We start from the raw sequence: 19,418 nt of genomic DNA on the forward strand, positions 1-19,418 counted from the left end.
AGGAGACATTTATTGGACTTTGTGTGGTTCTAATTCTGGATTGTTGTGTACTTAGTGTTCTTTAAAGGAGCTGCTCAGGAGTGGCATTAAAAGAAAGCATGCATAATGTTAGCCTCCTGTCTTGAAATGAAATCGGTATTTACCGATTCGGTAATGGTAACTGGCTTCCCATTGATTCCTATGGGCCAGGAGGCCCATAGGAATCAATGGGAAGCCAGTTACCATTACCGAATCTGTAAATACCGATTCGGTAATGGGGGGAGCACAATCAAGGGTGGCAGGGTGTCACAGTGACACCCTGTTGCACCCCTGATTCCTGCATGTGTGCACATGTGGCACACATACATGCCCTAAGGGCATGTATGTCTGCCACATGTGCACACTTCAAAATGCAAAAAAATGCTTTTTTACAGCTATTCGTCATTTACCACCAACTTTTAGTTGGTGGTAAATAACGAATCCCCACAACAACCACACACTCCCCCTACATATCATTTCAGGATTCGGTATTTACCGAATCGGTAAATTACTGAATCCTGAAATGTGCCCCCTACATACCAAAAGCCTGAATTCCGGTCGGTAACGGGATATTTACCGAAAATCGGCCGTTACCGACCGGTATTGGGCTTCCTACATATGGCCCAAAGAGAGCACCAAAACACAGTAAACATGCATCTCCCATAGCGAGCTCTCCAGAACACTGCCTTCCTTTCCCTCCCACCAGAGTCTTCACAGAACACTCCTTTATTTTCCTCCCACCTTGAGCTCACCAGGACACTGTTGCCTAGTCAACATACCCCAGGCAGAACAGAATACTACCTTCCTTCCGGTCCCAGCCTTACCTGAACACTGTTTTCCTTCATGTGCTCACCAGAAGACTACTTTCCTTCCCAACAAACCTCCATCTCACGACCACACTGCCCTATTGCACCTTCCATTATGTGTTTGTGTTCCTCAGCAGAGGCTCAGTGGATCGCTGAATCATTCCTGCCTCTCCTCCGAGGTTGATCAGGAAATGCATTTCCCCCACCCCCCCACTTCTTTTATTTATCTTTAAACCCCACCATAAGCTTAAGGAACTGTTCAGGGTGATATAATGGCTTGGAACCCGAAAGAGAACACTGGATTCTGCTGCTTTGGAGAAATCCAGCACCACAAAAAATACAGTGGTAGCAGAATTTTATGGAGTGGGAAGGCAGCTAAAAGAGACAAAAATGACACATCACCATGCACAGAGCAGGCCATTTGAAGTCCTAGTAGCAAAATTAGGATTGGACAATTGTGAATGTTGTTTTTATTGAAAACCAGAAAACTGTTAATTTTTCCTGAATCAAACTCAGCCTCAGCCAGAAACAGACCCCTGCGAAGACCTGTCTGCGTCTTTCTCCTCGGCTGACAAGCACAGGTAAGGAATGCCACATCCATCCCTTCTTTTCATTGTCTTTATCTGTCCTTTGTCAACGTAAAATTGATTTACAGTTGAAGGTTCTGAGAAAGGGTCCTTTTAACCCTGACAGCCTCACACAACCTTCTCCATAGTCCTCTATCTCACTATAAGGTCTAGTGTTTAAACCAACTTCAATATACTGTCTCTAGACTGTCTGTAATTTGCCTTCCTCTTTCTCAAGATGTCAGTTTAAGAACTGGGAACACTACTATAGATCCTTCAGAACTGAGCACCATTTTCAAGGGGTGGTCTGTAGAATTGAACATCTGAACTCTTCATCCGCAAGCGGTACTGTAGCTGTGGCCTCTAGAAGTAGATGTAAAACCAAACACAGTACTTGACGTTGTATGTGGATCTATGCTTAGTTCTCCAAGTGTGGCTCTAAAAATGGACACAGTCCTCCTGTTAAGGCCTGGCAGTTACTGTGTAATCTTATTGTATGAAGCAGTGTTAACACTTAGCATTGTATTTAGCACATATGTGAAATCCCTCACAGTGTCTGGATTGCATTGGACAGCAGATGACATTGAACTTATGAAACAGACAGAAAAGCAGCCCGTTTTGTATGCACAGGGCAGAGAACCTACCTTGTGTTGTGGATCTGGATCAGAAGGGCAAAGCAGAGACCGTTTTGTGCAAAGGGGCTGGGAACAGGAGAGGATCACAAAGCAGGGGATCTGAATAGAGCAAATTCCATAAAACAGCATTTGAAATCCAGTAAACATGCAGTAGATTGCTATAACACGGTTAACTGACCTAATATGAAGAGTAATGAATGGAAAATGTCCTGAACTGCAGCACAAGAAGTGGAATACTTCTGTTTAGTACCAACTGCAAGCCAAGCAGAGCCATCAGAACACACACAAATCCTTATGTATGGGTGCTATTTGAGGAGTTGGTGATGGTGTCTATTGGTATTCTAATAGTTCTTGATATTTCAGTGTATGATCATATTCAAATTGTACGTTTAGCGATTTCTGGATTTAGTTCCATTGCACCAAATGAAGGTTAGTGCACATGCATTAATAATGCTTACCTTAGGCGTTGCCTCTTATGTAGGTACCCGAGAAATCAGCATAATTTTGTTTCACACTCCTCGAGAAACTGGCAGTTGGCACCACTTTGAGACATGTCTCTCTTGGAGCAAACCACTTGTCTGCAATTGATTATAAATGTGATTTCTAGGCTGTGGGGGATGTTTCCCCTCTTTGTATAGTACATATGTGTAACCTAAATTGCTAGGAACAACCTGAATTGCTAAGTTCCACTTGTTATTCCTAGTCTGTTTATATTTTGTTTCTAACATGCCGGCCAGTAGCCCAAGCAAAATGACCGTGAGCATCAGTCCAATTTTCCTCAAAAAAGTGGGCGTTGCAAATCAAAAAAGTTTAATCCACTCAGCCTATAGTTTCCTTACTGTATATGGAGGCTGTAGAGTAATACCTTTTTTTAAATTGAAATGCTTGTCTTCATTCTATATTCCAGTTCATAATCATATCCCAAACCTGCTATGACAAGGAAGAAAATCTTTGACTATCAAAAATTTATTTTGTATCCATTTTGGCTAGAATATTCAGTATTCTGTCCACCCTTTCTTAAATAATCATCCAATTCATCAGTAAAATGTATGTCCTCAGTTCGTCATTATTGTTCTGTAACAACTCCATTATTATTTTTGAGTACAAACCCGAACTGTTCTTCTCCCCATGGATTATTTGTGTATATGTATCCTGAATACCTATGAATGTAAAGAGCACCAAATATTTTGTTTTTGTGCTATATTTTGGCGAAAAATATTTGAGTGCTAAGTTCATCATGAGCACTGTACTGTGGCCATGTGTGCTTGTGTTGAGTAGTCCAGCACTAGATGGTATGACTAGCCTAGCTTAATAGCTGGAAATGGAGGAGTATTCGTAGTCCAGTGACAGGGTACTTCCAGTCACCAATATTGGAATTCTGTCACAATCACTTTTATATCACGCTTGGCCTCTGCCTTTAATAGATATGTGGCTTGAACCTGTGGTTTACTACCAAAAAGTTATGTTGTAGGAATTAACCCACCACTTTTAACTCTGATACAATGCTTTAGCATGTTTCAAAGCCCATTCTGAAACTTATTTTTTCCATGAGTTTCTCTGGCACTAACGGAGAGAATCGTCCAAGTATGATCTCCTTCCTACGTGGCATATCCCTATCAAAGCGTGGTGGCGAGTGATGCTCATTTGGGACGATATTTATAAGCCTTTGATAAAAATGCTTTTAGCGAGATCGATGTATTTGTATTACTTTTTTATATAGTCTATATGGGACATTTAAATGTCCACCCGGCATCTCCATGTTATTGATTAGTCGGAGCAGTGGCCTGATGTTATTTGAGAGTCTGGCAAACTGTTGTGATCCTGAATATGGTGTCTGGAGGCAGCATTGTCCATCTCCCGTTCTGCAGAAGAACTCTCATTTCAAGTCTTCAAATCTGCTGCTTGTAGGAAATTACGTTACTGGTTGAGATGGGTGAATTCCTGCTCAAGCAGCAACCACAAGTCTTGTTAGGGTGAAACACAAGCAAGTTCCAAAGTAACCTGTGCTTAACCCTCTGGTAGCACAGCACAAAAGCAGTCAGGGTTAACTTGGAGGGATTGTGTAAAGTATTTATGTAGCACTTCAATCAGTAATAAAGTGAAAACACACCATAAGAAAAATCCCACACCAATTTAGAAAACAAAGTAAAATGTAATAAGTAATTTGAGACCAAAATGACAAACACATAATCACTAGAACTTTGAATATGTCATTTTAAAGATTTAGGTAAAAATGGTGCCTAAAAGGACAAAGCACCAACCATGGTTATCTGGTCTCACCCTCCTGGGACAAAGTCACAAGTTCAGGTCAATCGCTATAAAGTGTGAGCTGGGTGCTGGGACCAAGTTAGACTTGCTGAACAAAGCACCGCAAATCCTGGTTGGGAAGCTGTGCAAGGTCCTGTGTCTGGGATGCGTCGCGCAAAGAAGCTGCGATGCGAGGTCCTGTGGTGAAGATGCATTACTCAACGGCAATCCTGAAGAAGCCATCAGCGGGACTTGCGATGCATGGTCCTGCATTGTCAAGAATGCTGTAAACTGAGGTTTGCGATGCACAGTCCTGTGTCAGAGATGTGTTGCATAGTGGCATTTCTGAGGGGCTGCGCTGCAAGGTACTGTGTCAAGATGTGTGTCCTGCATTGGCAGTTCCAATGTGAAGCTTCAAGGAGATGTGTTTCGTCTGTCCTGCCCAGAACGCCACAGCTTGTCTGGCAGCGCACCTTCAGGCCCACTTCCAAGGGTCCAGGACTGGGGTGGCATTACTTGAGCAGGGGGGGGCGGGGGGTCAGGAGGTTGGCAGGTGGGGCAAGACTCACAGCTGACAGATTCCAGCTCCCGGTGCCTGGTTCAAGGTGATTGGAGCCTTTTCTGTCCCTGAGGCTCTGATCAGCAGATCAGCCAACTAGCCCTTGGAGTCACTCTGGTGGCTCTGGGTTCAAGATGCATGTCCAGTCCTTTTACCCTGCCAGCAAAGTAGCAGTCCTTCTTGCAGCAGAACAGCACAGCAGTCCTGAGCCATCTACAGGTCTAGAGGTATACTCAAGAGTTGAGTCTGATGGTCCAATATTTATACTTGGTGCTAGCTTCGAAGTAGGAGAAAGTTCTGAAGGGTTTACCCTCAAAGGTGTTTGAAATGTCCTACCTCCCTGCCCTGGCCCCAGCTTGCCTGGGGACACAGATACTAGTGTGAAACCTTTGTGAGTGTGCTGAGGCAGAGCCTTTGTGATGTGCAAGTGTGGTAGGTGATAGCTCCCCTCCCCATCAAGTTAGAGATGGCCCATCCTGCAAATACCTATTTTCTCTTAATCGCACTGTCTGGGAGCAATACACAAAGACCAGCTGCCAGCTACACCTTGTCATGTGACCCATGATACAGGCTACAGGCACCAAACAGTGGGGACACGAAAATGGCCACTTTCTAAAAGTGGCATTTTCAGAATTGTGACTTAAAATCCAACTATACCATTAAGGAGGGTTTTAAATTACAATTCTTTTGAGACCAAACTAGACCTTCATACCTGCTCCCAATTGAAAGTTACCACCGTTTAAATGTAATAAGGTAACCTAATGTTAACCTGTGGGAGAGGTAGGCCTCACAGTAGTGAAAAACTAATTTAGGAGTTTTTCACTAATAGGACATGTAAACCTATATGCTCTGTAGGGCCTACTCTAGGGGTGACCTATATGTATTAAAAAGGGAGGTTTAGACCTGGCAAAACGTTTATTTTGCCTGGTCTAATTGGCAATTTTAAACTGCACACATAGTCTGCAGTGGCAGGCCTGAGACCTGTTTCTAAAGGCTACTTAAAGTAGGTGGCACAATTAGTGCTGTAGGCCTACTAGTAGCATTTAATTTATAGGCCCTGGGTACATGTCGTACCTCTTTACTAGGGACTTACTAGTAAATTAAATGTGCCAATTAGGTGTAAGCGAATTCTACCATGTTTAAAGGAGAGATCACAAGCACTTAGCAGATTTTACCACTGCTAACCAGTGCTAGAGTCCTAAAAGCCAGCAAACAAAGGTTCAGAAAACAGATTGGTTAAAGCAAAAAGTTTGCCTTGGTTTCTTATATAAACCACCAGGCCTGAAGTTTGCGAGTAGGGCTGGGACGGGAATGCCGAATTTCGCCCAAGGGGTTGGTGCTTGCCGTCCTTGCCAGCAGGAGCAGGCCTCTACTCTTCCATTGAGTAATCGCTTTGAGCTCCTACACAAGTTAAACGCCCAGGTTTTACTCGTTCCTGGGCCATATGATCTTGCTATGTATCTCCACCCATGACATTTCTAGTACCCTCAAGTTGATGAGCTGGAATATTGCTGGGGCCCAAACTAAATTAGACGAGTGCATTACATTTCTAAGCGCTTTGGAAATTATTTGCCTACAAGAGACCTGGGATGTTGTAGGGAATTTTGTTCCTAGATGGTTACGCAACATTTCTTTCCAATGCCAGGCCTTCCTTCCACAGTAGAGCCAAAGGGGGTCAGTAACTTTAATAAAACTGAGCATTGGCTGTAAAATGGAAGGAGTTTTAATGCACTCGCCTCACATTTTGGGCACTCTCCTGAATTATTTCAAACCAGTACAGGGTCCTGGTTGTGAATGTCCATAATTAAATTTCAGCTAGGGTAGAGCGGGACGTGGACCACAATCTTAAAACTTTCTTAGAACATTTCACAGCTAGCTCTCCTAGATTCATGGTGTTGTTAGTCTTGTGTGATTTCACCTTGTACTCCTGCACAGATTTTTATTTGTGTGGAGATGATGATCTTTCGGGTATGGATCGAATACACCTCAAACTCGAGTTCTGAGCATAGCTGGACAGCCCCTCAGATGAATTGGGATTCAGTGTTAAAATTTAGCACATATGTTTGTCAGGGCCACTCTAATGATGCGATTTATGCGGCTGCTGCTTTTTATTCATAATTATGGATTTACTGCTGAATCCATTACCTGCTGCATAATAGGACGTTTTTTAGCAAAAAATGTTGCTAGCTCAAATGGATTAAAAGTTACTAAAAACGTGGCTACATATTCCTGCACTGTAGAAGACCCTTTGAAAAGGTTCATTGGTCATCTTTCAGTAGCTTATTGCTGTTCTTTATAGTTGTACTAATTAGGTGGATTTGTTGCACAAACATTGTAAAAAAAAAAGTAGTACGATCACAAAATGTGCGGCATTATGCCGGATAATTTGCCTTTACTTGCTTCATAATTTAGTCATCCCGGCCGCTTAATTTGGTCCTCCACAGCCTTCAAATTCCAGTGGCCCTGATTAAGGTGTAGCTGTAGAACTACAAACACGTTTTGGGTCAATTCTCTGTCACTAAAATTGCTATGCACTTCAGGTTTCCACTTTTTTGTGTTTAGTGTGCATAGTAGTTTACCCACAAAGACTTTTTTTCCCTAAAGTAAAGAATGACCTGCATATTCAATTTATTGAGTGACCAACTGTTTCGCAATTTCTGAACTTGCACTACATCCTGAAGTAAGCCTTTACTGCTGAACCTCAGCTGTCAAGTGACAACTCGAGTGCTTAAAGTCAATACCTGGAAATTCAGTTTGAGTGCAACAATATTGTGGCAGCAGGACACCAGTGTTCTAGTCATTGCTCCGTGACTTCCGTTTACACTTGAATAAAAAAAAAAAAGCTCCACAGCATTATAAATTTCCAGTGGTTGTTGGGATACTGGTCTCATTTTTGTATGGATTAAAAATCTAGTAACTAATCTGCTGGTGCTAATCTCATCATGGTAAAAACGGGTTGTAGTAGTCAAAGGGGCTGACGCTGCTGTGTTCAAGTCGTGTAAAGTATGGTGTCAATAGCGGGACTTACTTGAGAAGATTCCCTCAACCTTCATTAACTGTGGACATTTTGGCCTAATTGGGAAAATCGAATCCATTTTTGTTGACCTTGGAATAGATGATCTTTAATATTTCTGGACGTCGTGGTATAGATTTGTTACGAGACTGTTGGTTATTTGGAGAACTTTGCCACCTTAATTCGTGTAATTGACTGCTCGTTTAGTTGCCAGTTTATTTTATCTGCTTGTACTCCATTATTCCTGTGTCTTGGCTTTCACCACTCAAGTGGTCCTTCTTTTATATCGGAGTCCATACGTTCATTTTAACAGATAAACAATGTTGGGGGTAAACAGTTTGTATGGCAAAAGTGTCTCCATGGTTTGCGTTCTTTCAAGGCAATTTATTTGGCTGTGGTGGTAAGCTGACAGACACGGCAGTTGGTAGAAATTAGAATCCGGGTTCTCTGGTTGGCACAGGTAGGTACTTGTGACAAGCAGGGAACCTTTCCTCTAGTCAGGGTAAGGGGTTACACTACTAAAACAACCCCTGCTCACCCTCTAGGTAGCTTGGCGCGAGCAGACAAGGCTTATCTCAGAGCGTTATAGGTTGAGCATTTGTGAACACATACAGTAACCAAGTGACAACACTACAAATGGACACCACACAGGTATTTATATTAAAAATAAGGATTCTTTATATAGGATTATCACAAGACCATTAAACGATTAAAAATACACAATACGGTAGCTTAGTTGGTAGAAGATTGCTTAGTTTCTCTTAAGTTCTTAAATGCGACACTTTAAGTCAATGTACCTTAGATGCGACACGCAGGGCAACGAAAGTGTTGCAGCGATGCAGATGCGTTGAAGTTCTTGGTGCAAAAGAAATAAAGACGGGATCTTCCAGATGCGTTACGCTTCTCCGATGTTGCAAGAAGGCTCGACTCGATGCGTCAGTTACAGCGGCGTCACCCTTGACGAGATGCGACGACAGCGGCCTTGGCAGCGGCACTCTTCTCCGACGTTGCGAGACGCTTCCGCTCGATGCGATACTGCAGCGGCGACACCCCTTAAGCGAGATGCGACGACAGCGGCTGCGACGACAGCAGCACGCTTCTCCGTGGATGCGAGGCGCTTTTCTGGTTGCGGTGCAATACGATGGCTGCGATGGCGACACGCTTCCTCCTCGATGCGAGACTCTTCTCTCGATGCGGTGCAATGCGACAGCTACGATGGTGACCCGCTTCTTCGGCGTTGCGAGATACTTCCGGAATGATGCGAGACGCTTCCAGCTCCTTGCGACACGCAGTCCCTCAGAAGGCCCAACAACAGCAGCAGGCACTTCCAAAAGACTCTGGGGAGCTGGGGGTGAAGTCCACTGGTCCTGGGACTTCGTTCAGGGGGCAAGCTCAGTTCAAGCCCTTGGAGATCTTTTTAAAGCACAAGTTGAAGCAAAGTCTTTAGTAGTCTTTCTCCTCTCCTTCAGCAGCAAGGCAACCACTGCAGGCCAATCCCCCAGGTCAGGGACAGTACTCCTCCTACAGCTTTACGAGGTTCTTCTTGTTTCAGCAGGATCTAATTTCTTGGGAGCAGGGTCCCAATACTTATACCCCTAATTCCTTTGTTCCTCTGGGGTTGAGGGGCCTTTGCCCAGTCCAAACCAGTTCTTGAGTACTCTGTTGACATGACTCTGCCTTTCTATTCAGGGTGCAGGGCAGAGACATCAGCCGCTCCGCAGGAGGTGGAGCCAGCATTGTGGTAACAGAGCACAACCCTATTCAGAGCCCAGGTGTACTCCTCCCACCCATCTGACTGCCAATCTTCCTATTCACCACCAGGCTACCTAGCCCTGCCCCTCTGGGTTTCCCCATCCCTGTCACTCACACAACCAGACAGGCAGATACACATCATAGCGGAGGCGGGCTGAAATGGTCCGGCAAGCAACTACCAACTTTCTAAACTGGTATTTGCAAACACAGAATATTAAAATAAACTTTACTAAAATATGTATTTTATTATTCTGAGTTCAGGCATACTAAACTCGAATTTCTACCATGTTCCCTGGGTCTGTTAGGATCATAGGATGTAACAATTCTAACAGCCCATTCTGGCCTTTGGGAACAGGTAGCCTTACAATAGTGAAAAACGAAAATGGCTGTAATTCACTATTAGGACATGCCACACACATCAGGGCTTGTCCTACCTTATGCTTGCAATGCACCCTGCCCTTGGGCCTACCATAGGGGTGACTAATATGAAGTTAAGGGAAGGTTTAGGGACTGGTAAGTGTGTGCACTTACCCAGTCAGCATGACAGTACCAGACTGCACGCAGGTTCTGCAATGGCAGACCTTAGATACATTTTACCAGGCCGTTACTGTGGGTGGCACAACCAGTGCTGCAAGCCCACCAGCATTTGTATTTACAAGCCCTGGGCACTCCTGGTGCACTTTACTGGGGTCTGACAGTAAACCAAATAAGCCAATCATGGAATCCAACCAACATATACATTTTAAATAGGGAGCACTTGCACTGTGGCACTGGTTGGCAGTGGCACAGTGCTCTGAGCAGCTAACACCAGCAAAACACATGAGGCACAGCAACAAAAAAGTGGAAGGGAGACTCATGCCAAGGTGCCAGGTCTAACACGTGTCCCCTCCAGCTGAAAAGTGGGGAGAACTACCCTACCCCAGGGAGTTCCTCATCACTAAGGCGGAAAAATCTGGACAGACCGTCAGCATTGGCGTGATCTGTACCAGGGCGATGTTCCACCGTGAAATCCATACCCGGTAGGGAAATGGACCATCTCAACAGCTTTGGATTCTCACCCCTCATATGCATCAACCATCTGAGGGGCCTGTGGTCTGTCTGAACCCGGAAGTGAGACCCAAACAGGTATGGTCTTAGCTTCTTCAGCGCCCAGACCACAGGAAATGCCTCACGCTCAATAGCACTCCATCTCTGTTCCCGTGGAAGTAACCTCCTGCTAATAAAGGCTACAGGTTGATCTAGGCCCTCTTCATTGATCTGTGAATGAACAGCCCCCACACCATGCTCTGAAGCGTCTGTCTGAACGATAAACTCTTTGGAGAAGTTGGGAGCCAAAAGCACGGGCGCCGTGCACATAGCAGCTTACAGGGCCGAAAAAGATTTCTGACAGGTGTCAGTCCAGATCACCTTCCTGGGCTGCTTCCTTGAAGTCAGCGCTGTCAAGGGGGCAACAATTTTGCCATACCCCTTGACAAACCTCCTGTAGTACCCGGTGAGACCTAGGAAGGCTCTCCCCTCCGTTTGGGTTTTGGGTGACTCCCAATTCAGGATGGTTTCTATCTTGTCTTGGGTTGAAGGGGTGCCACCTGGCCACTCCCAACTTGGTGCCCCAAGTACACCACTGAACCCTGCCCGATCTGGCACTTACTGGCCTTGATCGTGAGGCCTGCCCTCCGCATTGCCATCAACACTTCCCAGAGGTGGCGCAGGTGTTCCTCCCACGTGGAGCTGAACACTGCGATGTCATCCAGGTAGGCTGCACTGAACGAATCCAGCCCAACCAACACCTGGTTGACCAACCTCTGGAAGGTGGCAGGGGCATTTTTCATCCCAAAGGGCATAACCCGGAACTGGTAATGCCCATCAGGGGTGGAAAATGCTGACCTCTCTTTGGCCCCCATCGGTCAAGGCGATCTGCCAATACCCAGACGTTAGATCAAACGTGCTGAGGTAGTGGGCAGCCCCTAGCCGATCTATGAGCTCATCAGCTCTGGGGATGGGGTGTGCGTCAGTCCTGGTGACCGGATTGAGTCCTCTGTAGTCCACACACAACCGGAGTTCGGGTGTGGCTCCCGGCACTGCAGCCTTTGGGACCAAGACCACTGGGCTGGCCCAAGGACTGCTTGAGGACTCAATTACCCCAAGGGCAAACATCTTGGAGACCTCCTCCTTGATGCATGTCCTCACCCTGTCAGTCACCCTGTAGGCCTTGTGCCGCACAGGTGTACTATCCCCAGTGTCCACATCATGGACGCACCAATCAGTGACACCGGGAACCAGGGAAAACAGATCAGAAAATTGTCCCAGCAGCTGGCGACAATCATTCTGTTGCTCAGGGGTCAGGGTGGAAGAGAGGATGACACCATCCACTGACCCATCTTGCTCCTTGACTGACAGGAGGTCAGGAAGAGGCTTGGTCTCCTCCTCCATCCCAGCATCTGTCGCTAAGAGCATGCCCACTTGGGACCTCTCCAAGTGGGGCTTGAGGCGGTTGACATGTAGGACCCTTAAGGGGTTCCTAGGAGACTTCAGGTCCACCAAATAGGTAACCGGACTCTTGCGCTCCACCACCTCAAAGGGACCGGTCCACTTATCCTGGAGCGCAGAGGGCTCCACGGGGGGCCAAGACCCATACCTTCTGTCCAGGCTGAAGCTCTACCAGAGTGGCATTCTGGTCGTACCACCGCTTCATCTCCTCCTGGCTGGCTTCCGGGTTTGCCTCAGCAAGTTTCCTGAAACGCCTAGTCTGGTTCCTGAAGGCCAGCATGTAGCTATATACATTCTGGGGAGGTTTCCTGGGAGATTGCTCCCAGCCTTCCTTGACCAGACTTAGAGGTCCTCTCACTGGGTGTCCGTACAGAAACTCAAAGGGACTGAACCCTAGAGACTTCTGTGGCACCTCTCTGTAAGCAAAGAGGAGGCATGGTAAGAGGACGTCCCACTTACGCCTCATGGGTCCTTCCAGGCCCATTATCATGCCTTTGAGGGTTCGGTTGAATCTCTCAACCAACCCGTTTCCTTGGGGGTGGTAAGGTGTGGTGAACTTGTAGGTTACACCACACTCTTGCCAAAGGGATTTCATATATTTAGATATGAAATTGGTAACTCGGTCAGACACCACCTCTAGAGGGAATCCCACTCGGGAGAAAATACCCATCAGCGCACGTCCCACCACGGGGGCCGTCACTGTCCTCAGAGGGATGGCTTCCGGGTACCGGGTGGCATGGTCCACCAGGACCAGGATGAACCTATTGCCCATCGCTGTCCTGGGGTCCAGTGGCCCTACAATGTCAATCCCCACTCGCTGGAATGGGGCACCGACCACAGAGCATGGTTGGAGTGGAGCCTTCTGCTTCCTTCCACTCTTCCCACTTGCCTGGCAAGTTTGGCATGTTCTGCAGTGAGTATCTGAACTACTGCGCATTTGGGGCCAAAAGAAGTGGGTGACAAGCCTTTCAAAGGTCTTGTCCTGGTCCAAATGTCCTGCTAAGGGTACATCGTGAGCCAGCCCCAGTAGGAAGGCTCTGAAGCGCTGGGGTACCACCAGCACACGGGCTGACCCAGGCTCAGCAACCTTAGGCTCAGAATACAGGAGGTCGTTCTCCCAGTAAATGAAATGTGTTCCGGACTGATCACCGTTGGCCTGTTCTGCAGCCTGCTGCTGCATACCCACAAGAGGAAGGCATTCTCTCTGCTCCCTGCAGAACTCTTCCCTGGAGGGTCCTCCTTCCTGCTGCCAATGGTTCAGCTCAGGCAGGTCCCCCAGTTCAGCTATCTGTTCACCTGTAGGTTCCAGGGCATCCCCCCTCAAGGTCTGCTTCCTCCTGGACCGTGGGAATTTCAGGAGCCGGTTTCCCGCGCCCCCTGCTCCTTCTCTTTAAGGCCGGTCCCTGGGCCTCCCTCTCAGGCACCAGGACCTCTTGAGCACCTCTACTGGCTGCCATGGACCGTGTGGTGACACACGCCCAATCCGGCATACCCAACATCTCCAGGTGAGCACTCCGCTCCACCTTAGCCCAAGGCAAGGTGAGCTCTCCAAGTCGTTGCCTCACAGCTACCTGAAGAGTACCAGAGACCCCCCCCCCTCCCCTCCCCCCCCCCACTGAAAGGGAACCTGAGCCACTGGGCAGTGACTCTCGGTGTTGTCGGCGGCAACAACTGGATAGAATGCTCCTGGGACAACCTGCTCCGGAGACACCAGGTGGCGCTTGACAGCCATCACACTGGCCCCTGTGTCTCTGAGAGCTTCAACCCTATGGCCATTTATGGTCACCCACTGCCTGTATTTTTCAGTGTTCTCAGGCAGCTGGGTTTGGGGGACCACTTCACGGTCTCCTAATGAGACAAGGGACATCTCTGTGGGACCCCACCCACCTTGGACACCCATCTCCTCCCCCAGGGCTACACTAGTCACCTGCCGGGATGGAGCACCACTGGGTGCTGGTTTACCAAACAATGGACATTTCACATCAGAGGCAAAATGCCCCATGTTACCACACTTGTAACATCTGATGGGCCCCTTCTCAACAGGTGTACCTGTTGGGGCCCCTGTCGGTTTCTGTGGTGGTGGAGGCTGAGAACCTTTCCCGTGGTTCCCTTGGGGATTACTTTGGGGCCTCTTCTGGAACTCCCTCTGTTTACCCTTGTCCCCCCCACTCCTCTGCTGGGGACCCTGCCCACCTTTGGCGGAATCTCCCACTTGACCCTGGTACTGACCCAGCGGTCCGCCTCCTCAGCAAGCTTCCTAGGGTTAGTCCGCCTACTATCAATCAGGTACTGGAGTAGCCCAGGAAAACAATTACTGGACAAGTGCTCCCATGCCATTAAATCAAGAAGCCCTTGAAAATCATTAACTTTGCTACCCTTCACCCAACCATCCAGTGCTCTGCAAAATAAAGTCACATATTCAACATACGTACTGTTTGGAATCTTGGTGCAACCCCTGAACCTTTGCCTATACAACTCAGGGGTCAACCCATACCTAGACATCAAAGCAGCCTTCATATGGGGATAGGAATTATAATCATCTGAAGGCAAATCCAGCAGTGTATCCTGCCCCTCACTAAGGAACCGTCCCCACAACCCCGCTCCCCAATCTTTCTCAGGGACCCGGTGGGAAGACATGGCTACCTCATAGGCCTTAAACCACTGCCCTATGTCATCATTCTTGAAGAATTCCTTAACCACATCCTTGGGTATGTACACCCTTGATTCTGTCTGCACTGACGGTGTGCTGCCACCAGAGGGAGTAGACTCTAAACTCTTAGCTTTCAGATCTAATTCCCTCAACTTTGTTTCATGCTCCATTTGTATTCTAGTCTCTTCCAGAGCCAGCTTTTTGCTTTCTAGCTCCAGCTGCCCATTCAATTTGAGCTTTGCCATTTCCATTTCGTGCATCCTACTCTCTCTTCTATCTGCCAGCTCCTCTGGAGATATACTCTTACTAGACATACTGCTACCAGCAGGGGAAGGGCTTCTCCTTCCTCTTGAGCCCACTGGCCCATCCAGTTGCTCATCTGCATTATCATCATCAGTGGCCTTCCTTGCTTCTACCCAGGCCCTCAGCGCCTTGTAGAGCTGTGTTTTTTGTTTTTACATCCAGTTGTAGAAACATTAAACTTCTTGCAAAAGAACTTTAGCTGCTTGGCAGTGTAATTATCTATTTCCGCTTCTTCCCATTCAAATTCTGTATTGACAGAGACTATAGATGCTGCTTTCTCCACCATGGTAAAGCTTGGCAGTGCTCAAAAATACAGTCCCAAAAAGAAATATACCAACAAGTATTGGTTGCGTTTAAGGTCTGCACTCACTAAGTAGTGTTCACCAATCACTGTACATGAGTCACAAATGCAAGTCCAGAATCCTCGACGCTGACCACCAATGTTAGAATCCGGGTTCTCTGGTTGGCACAGGTAGGTACTTGTGACAGTCGGGGAACCTTTCCTCTAGTCAGGGTAAGGGGTTACACTACTAAAACAACCCCTGCTCACCCTCTAGGTAGCTTGGCGCGAGCAGACAAGGCTTATCTCAGAGCGTTATAGGTTAAGCATTTGTGAACACATACAGTAACCAAGTGACAACACTACAAATGGACACCACACAGGTATTTATATTAAAAATAAGGATTCTTTATATAGGATTATCACAAGACCATTAAACGATTAAAAATACACAATACGGTTGCTTAGTTGGTAGAAGATTGCTTAGTTTCTCTTAAGTTCTTAAATGCGACACTTTAAGTCAATGTACCTTAGATGCGACACGCAGGGCAACGAAAGTGTTGCAGTGATGCAGATGCGTTGAAGTTCTTGGTGCAAAAGAAATAAAGACGGGATCTTCCAGATGCGTTACGCTTCTCCGATGTTGCGAGAAGGCTCGACTCGATGCGTCAGTTACAGCGGCGTCACCCTTGACGAGATGCGACGACAGCGGCCTTGGCAGCGGCACTCTTCTCCGACGTTGCGAGACGCTTCCGCTCGATGCGATGCTGCAGCGGCGACACCCCTGCTGCGAGATGCGACAACAGCGGCTCCGACGGCAGCACGCTTCTCTGTGGATGCGAGGCGCTTTTCTGGTTGCGGTGCAATGCGACAACTGCGATGGCTGCGTTGGCGACACGCTTCCTCCTCGATGCGAGACTCTTCTCTCGATGCGGTGCAATGCGACAGCTGCGATGGCGACACGCTTCTTCGGCGTTGCGAGATACTTCCGGAATGATGCGAGACGCTTCCAGCTCCTTGCGACACGTAGTCCCTCAGAAGGCCCAACAACAGCAGCAGGAACTTCCAAAAGACTCTGGGGAGCTGGGGGTGAAGTCCACTGGTCCCAGTTCGTTCAAGGGGCAAGCTCAGTTCAAGCCCTTGGAGATCTTTTTAAAGCATAAGTTGAAGCAAAGTCTTTAGTAGTCTTTCTCCTCTCCTTCAGCAGCAAGGCAACCACTGCAGGCCAATCCCCCAGGTCAGGGACAGTACTCCTCCTACAGCTTTCCCAGTTCCTTCTCCTCTGGCAGAGGTTCTTCTTGTTTCAACAGGATCTAATTTCTTGGGAGCAGGGTCCCAATACTTATACCCCTAATTCCTTTGTTCCTCTGGGGTTGAGGGGCCTTTGCCCAGTCCAAACCAGTTCTTGAGCACTGTGTTGACATGACTCTGCCTTTCTATTCAGGGTGCAGGGCAGAGACATCAGTCGCTTCGCAGGAGGTGGAGCCAGCATTGTGGTAGCCAAGCACAACCCTATTCAGAGCCCAGGTGTACTCCTCCCACCCATCTGACTGCTAATCTTCCTATTCACCACCAGGCTACTTAGCCCTGCCCCTCTGGGTTTCCCCAGCCCTGTCACTCACACAACCAGACAGGCAGATGCACATCATAGCAGAGGCGGGCTGAAATGGTCCGGCAAGCAACTACCAACTTTCTAAAAGTGGTATTTGCAAACACAGAATATTAAAATAAACTTGATTAAAAGATGTATTTTATTATTCTGAGTTCAGGCATACTAAACTCGAATTTCTACCATGTTCCCTGGGTCTGTTAGGATCATAGGATGTGACAATTCTAACAGCCCATTCTGGCCTATGGGAACAGGTAGGCTTACAATAGTGAAACACGAAAATGGCTGTAATTCACTATTAGGACATGCCACACACATCAGGGCTTGTCATACCTTATGCTTGCAATGCACCCTGCCCTTGGGCCTACCATAGGGGTGACTAATATGAAGTTAAGGGAAGGTTTAGGGACTGGTAAGTGTGTGCACTTACCCAGTCAGCATGACAGTACCAGACTGCACGCAGGTTCTGCAATGGCAGACCTTAGATACATTTTACCAGGCCGCTTCTGTGGGTGCCACAACCAGTGCTGCAAGCCCACCAGCAGCATTTGTATTTACAAGCCCTGGGCACTCCTGGTGCACTTTACTGGGGTCTGACAGTAAACCAAATAAGCCAATCATGGAATCCAACCAACATATACATTTTAAATAGGGAGCACTTGCACTGTGGCACTGGTTGACAGTGGCACAGTGCTCTGAGCAGCTAACACCAGCAAAACACATGAGGCACAGCGACAAAAAAGTGGAAGGGAGACTCACGCCAAGGTGCCGGGTCTAACAGTAGAGGAATGGTGTCCGGTGATGAGCCACTATGTTTTTTAATTACTGTTTAAACAAACTCTGTCGTACTGATTAACCAGTTTTACATTGCAACAGTAGCACGTTTCTAGCTATTTAGAATTGATATTACAGCTTTTTCTGACACCTTTTCACCCACTGAAATTTAGACTGGCTCTAGTATGTTAACATTTAAGCCTTTTATGAATATGTATGACAATTTGCTGCAGGGTGCAGAAAGATTGCAAACTGTTCTACACTATTGTAACCACCACTCCTAAGAATATCTGTGAAAAAGGGCCAGCTGAGTGAGAGTGTCTCATTTGTATGCATTACACAAGGCTGCCAGTTAATGCGAGTTTTGAGAAGTTCTTTACCAGGGACCTTCCGATAGATAGTTCCTACAGCCATTGATCTTTACATATTAATGCAGCTACAATAAGAACCTATAGCACTGGAACACTCTGCTCGCCTGGACTGTCTCTGTGATGGTTCATTGAAAATTCTGCAGGATTATGTTAATTTGAGCAGGCTATAAATTATCTTATCCTGATAAGAAGTAAATGCTCTCTCTCCTGAGAGAGAGATATATAGATGTGTGTGTGTATATGTGTGTGTATGTATATATATATATATATATATGTCCAAAGGAAATCGTTGTGAACAGCCGCTCACCCTCCTGTCGACGCTGGTGCCAGCAGCGGTCACAACACCGCTAAATATATTTCCAACGAAGAAGCACAATTCGAGATCTCTCAAATAACTTCCAGCGGCACACCAAGGACAGGCACAATAAAGATTTTATTGTGTCAAAACAGAACGCGTTTCGGCGAAGCCTTTGTCCAGTTAATGACCTGTGCTCCACTGGCCGTAAAAGTACAGGTCCGCGTTTATCAACAGTGAAAAAACACTACAACTTAAATCACATTAAAGGAAATTCATGTAGGCAACGGCAACAAGAATTGTTTAACAATGTTTAAATCACAATTCCAATTAGATTTATCTCTTAATTAACATAATTAATCTCAGATTTAAAGACATCAAAAAATGGATACTATCTGACTTTCGAATCAATGAGATACGGGCATATTCATTATAGAAAATTCATATACGTACATCCCTTGATAATTGGACACTTTAAATAATGTGCCCAATTAGTATAGAAATTCAGTCCAGTCAAATTCCTTAGAAGCGCTATAAACGTTTTTTTTACATTTCGTAAACCTAATCGGAAAAGGAACATCATGCGGAAAGAGCACTACGAATGTCCAGTACTTAAATGTAATACTTTGTACAGTTAGGAATTCTGCCGGGCAATGTACCCCATGGATCAGCACATGATCTTACTCAGTCAAAACCGGTAAATATTCAATCATAAAATACAAATTAATTATTGCATAATTCTATGTCTGTATTGTTTGCTGATTCAATACCTGTACTGCAGGCACAGTGCATTCCTAAAAAAGATATTCATCTCTCAATCATGGCAAAGATGGAAACAAATCATGTGTCGCTACGTATGCTAATTTTCATATAATTCCTTAAAAAATGAGTGTTCTTCCTAAATAATAATCATGAAAGATACAGGTCATAGGCTGTTTAGTGATACCCATGAATAATGTGAATAAAGAAAAAGAGATGTGAAGAAAAATGAAAAACACGAAGGGGTGGGGATACTGGGTGGGTCAATTGCACGGTGTTGATACCCTATCTAGG

The 19,418-nt window shown here is 46.5% G+C and overlaps 1 protein-coding gene across 4 annotated transcripts in view; it reads left to right on the forward strand.

The window, feature by feature from the left end:
• CENATAC (centrosomal AT-AC splicing factor) overlaps window positions 1–19,418 on the forward strand; it is a 64,280-nt gene that overhangs the window by 21,136 nt on the left and 23,726 nt on the right. For all 4 annotated transcript variants that reach the window (XM_085645882.1, XM_085645884.1, XM_085645883.1 and 1 more), the window contains one exon: window positions 1,341–1,405. In XM_085645882.1, coding sequence (XP_085502008.1) covers window positions 1,341–1,405 — 65 coding nt within the window. The remainder of the gene's footprint in view (window positions 1–1,340; window positions 1,406–19,418) is intronic.

The sequence above is a fragment of the Triturus cristatus genome, chromosome 3_1, assembly GCF_964204655.1.
Source record: "Triturus cristatus chromosome 3_1, aTriCri1.1, whole genome shotgun sequence".
Classification (NCBI taxonomy): domain Eukaryota; kingdom Metazoa; phylum Chordata; class Amphibia; order Caudata; family Salamandridae; genus Triturus; species Triturus cristatus.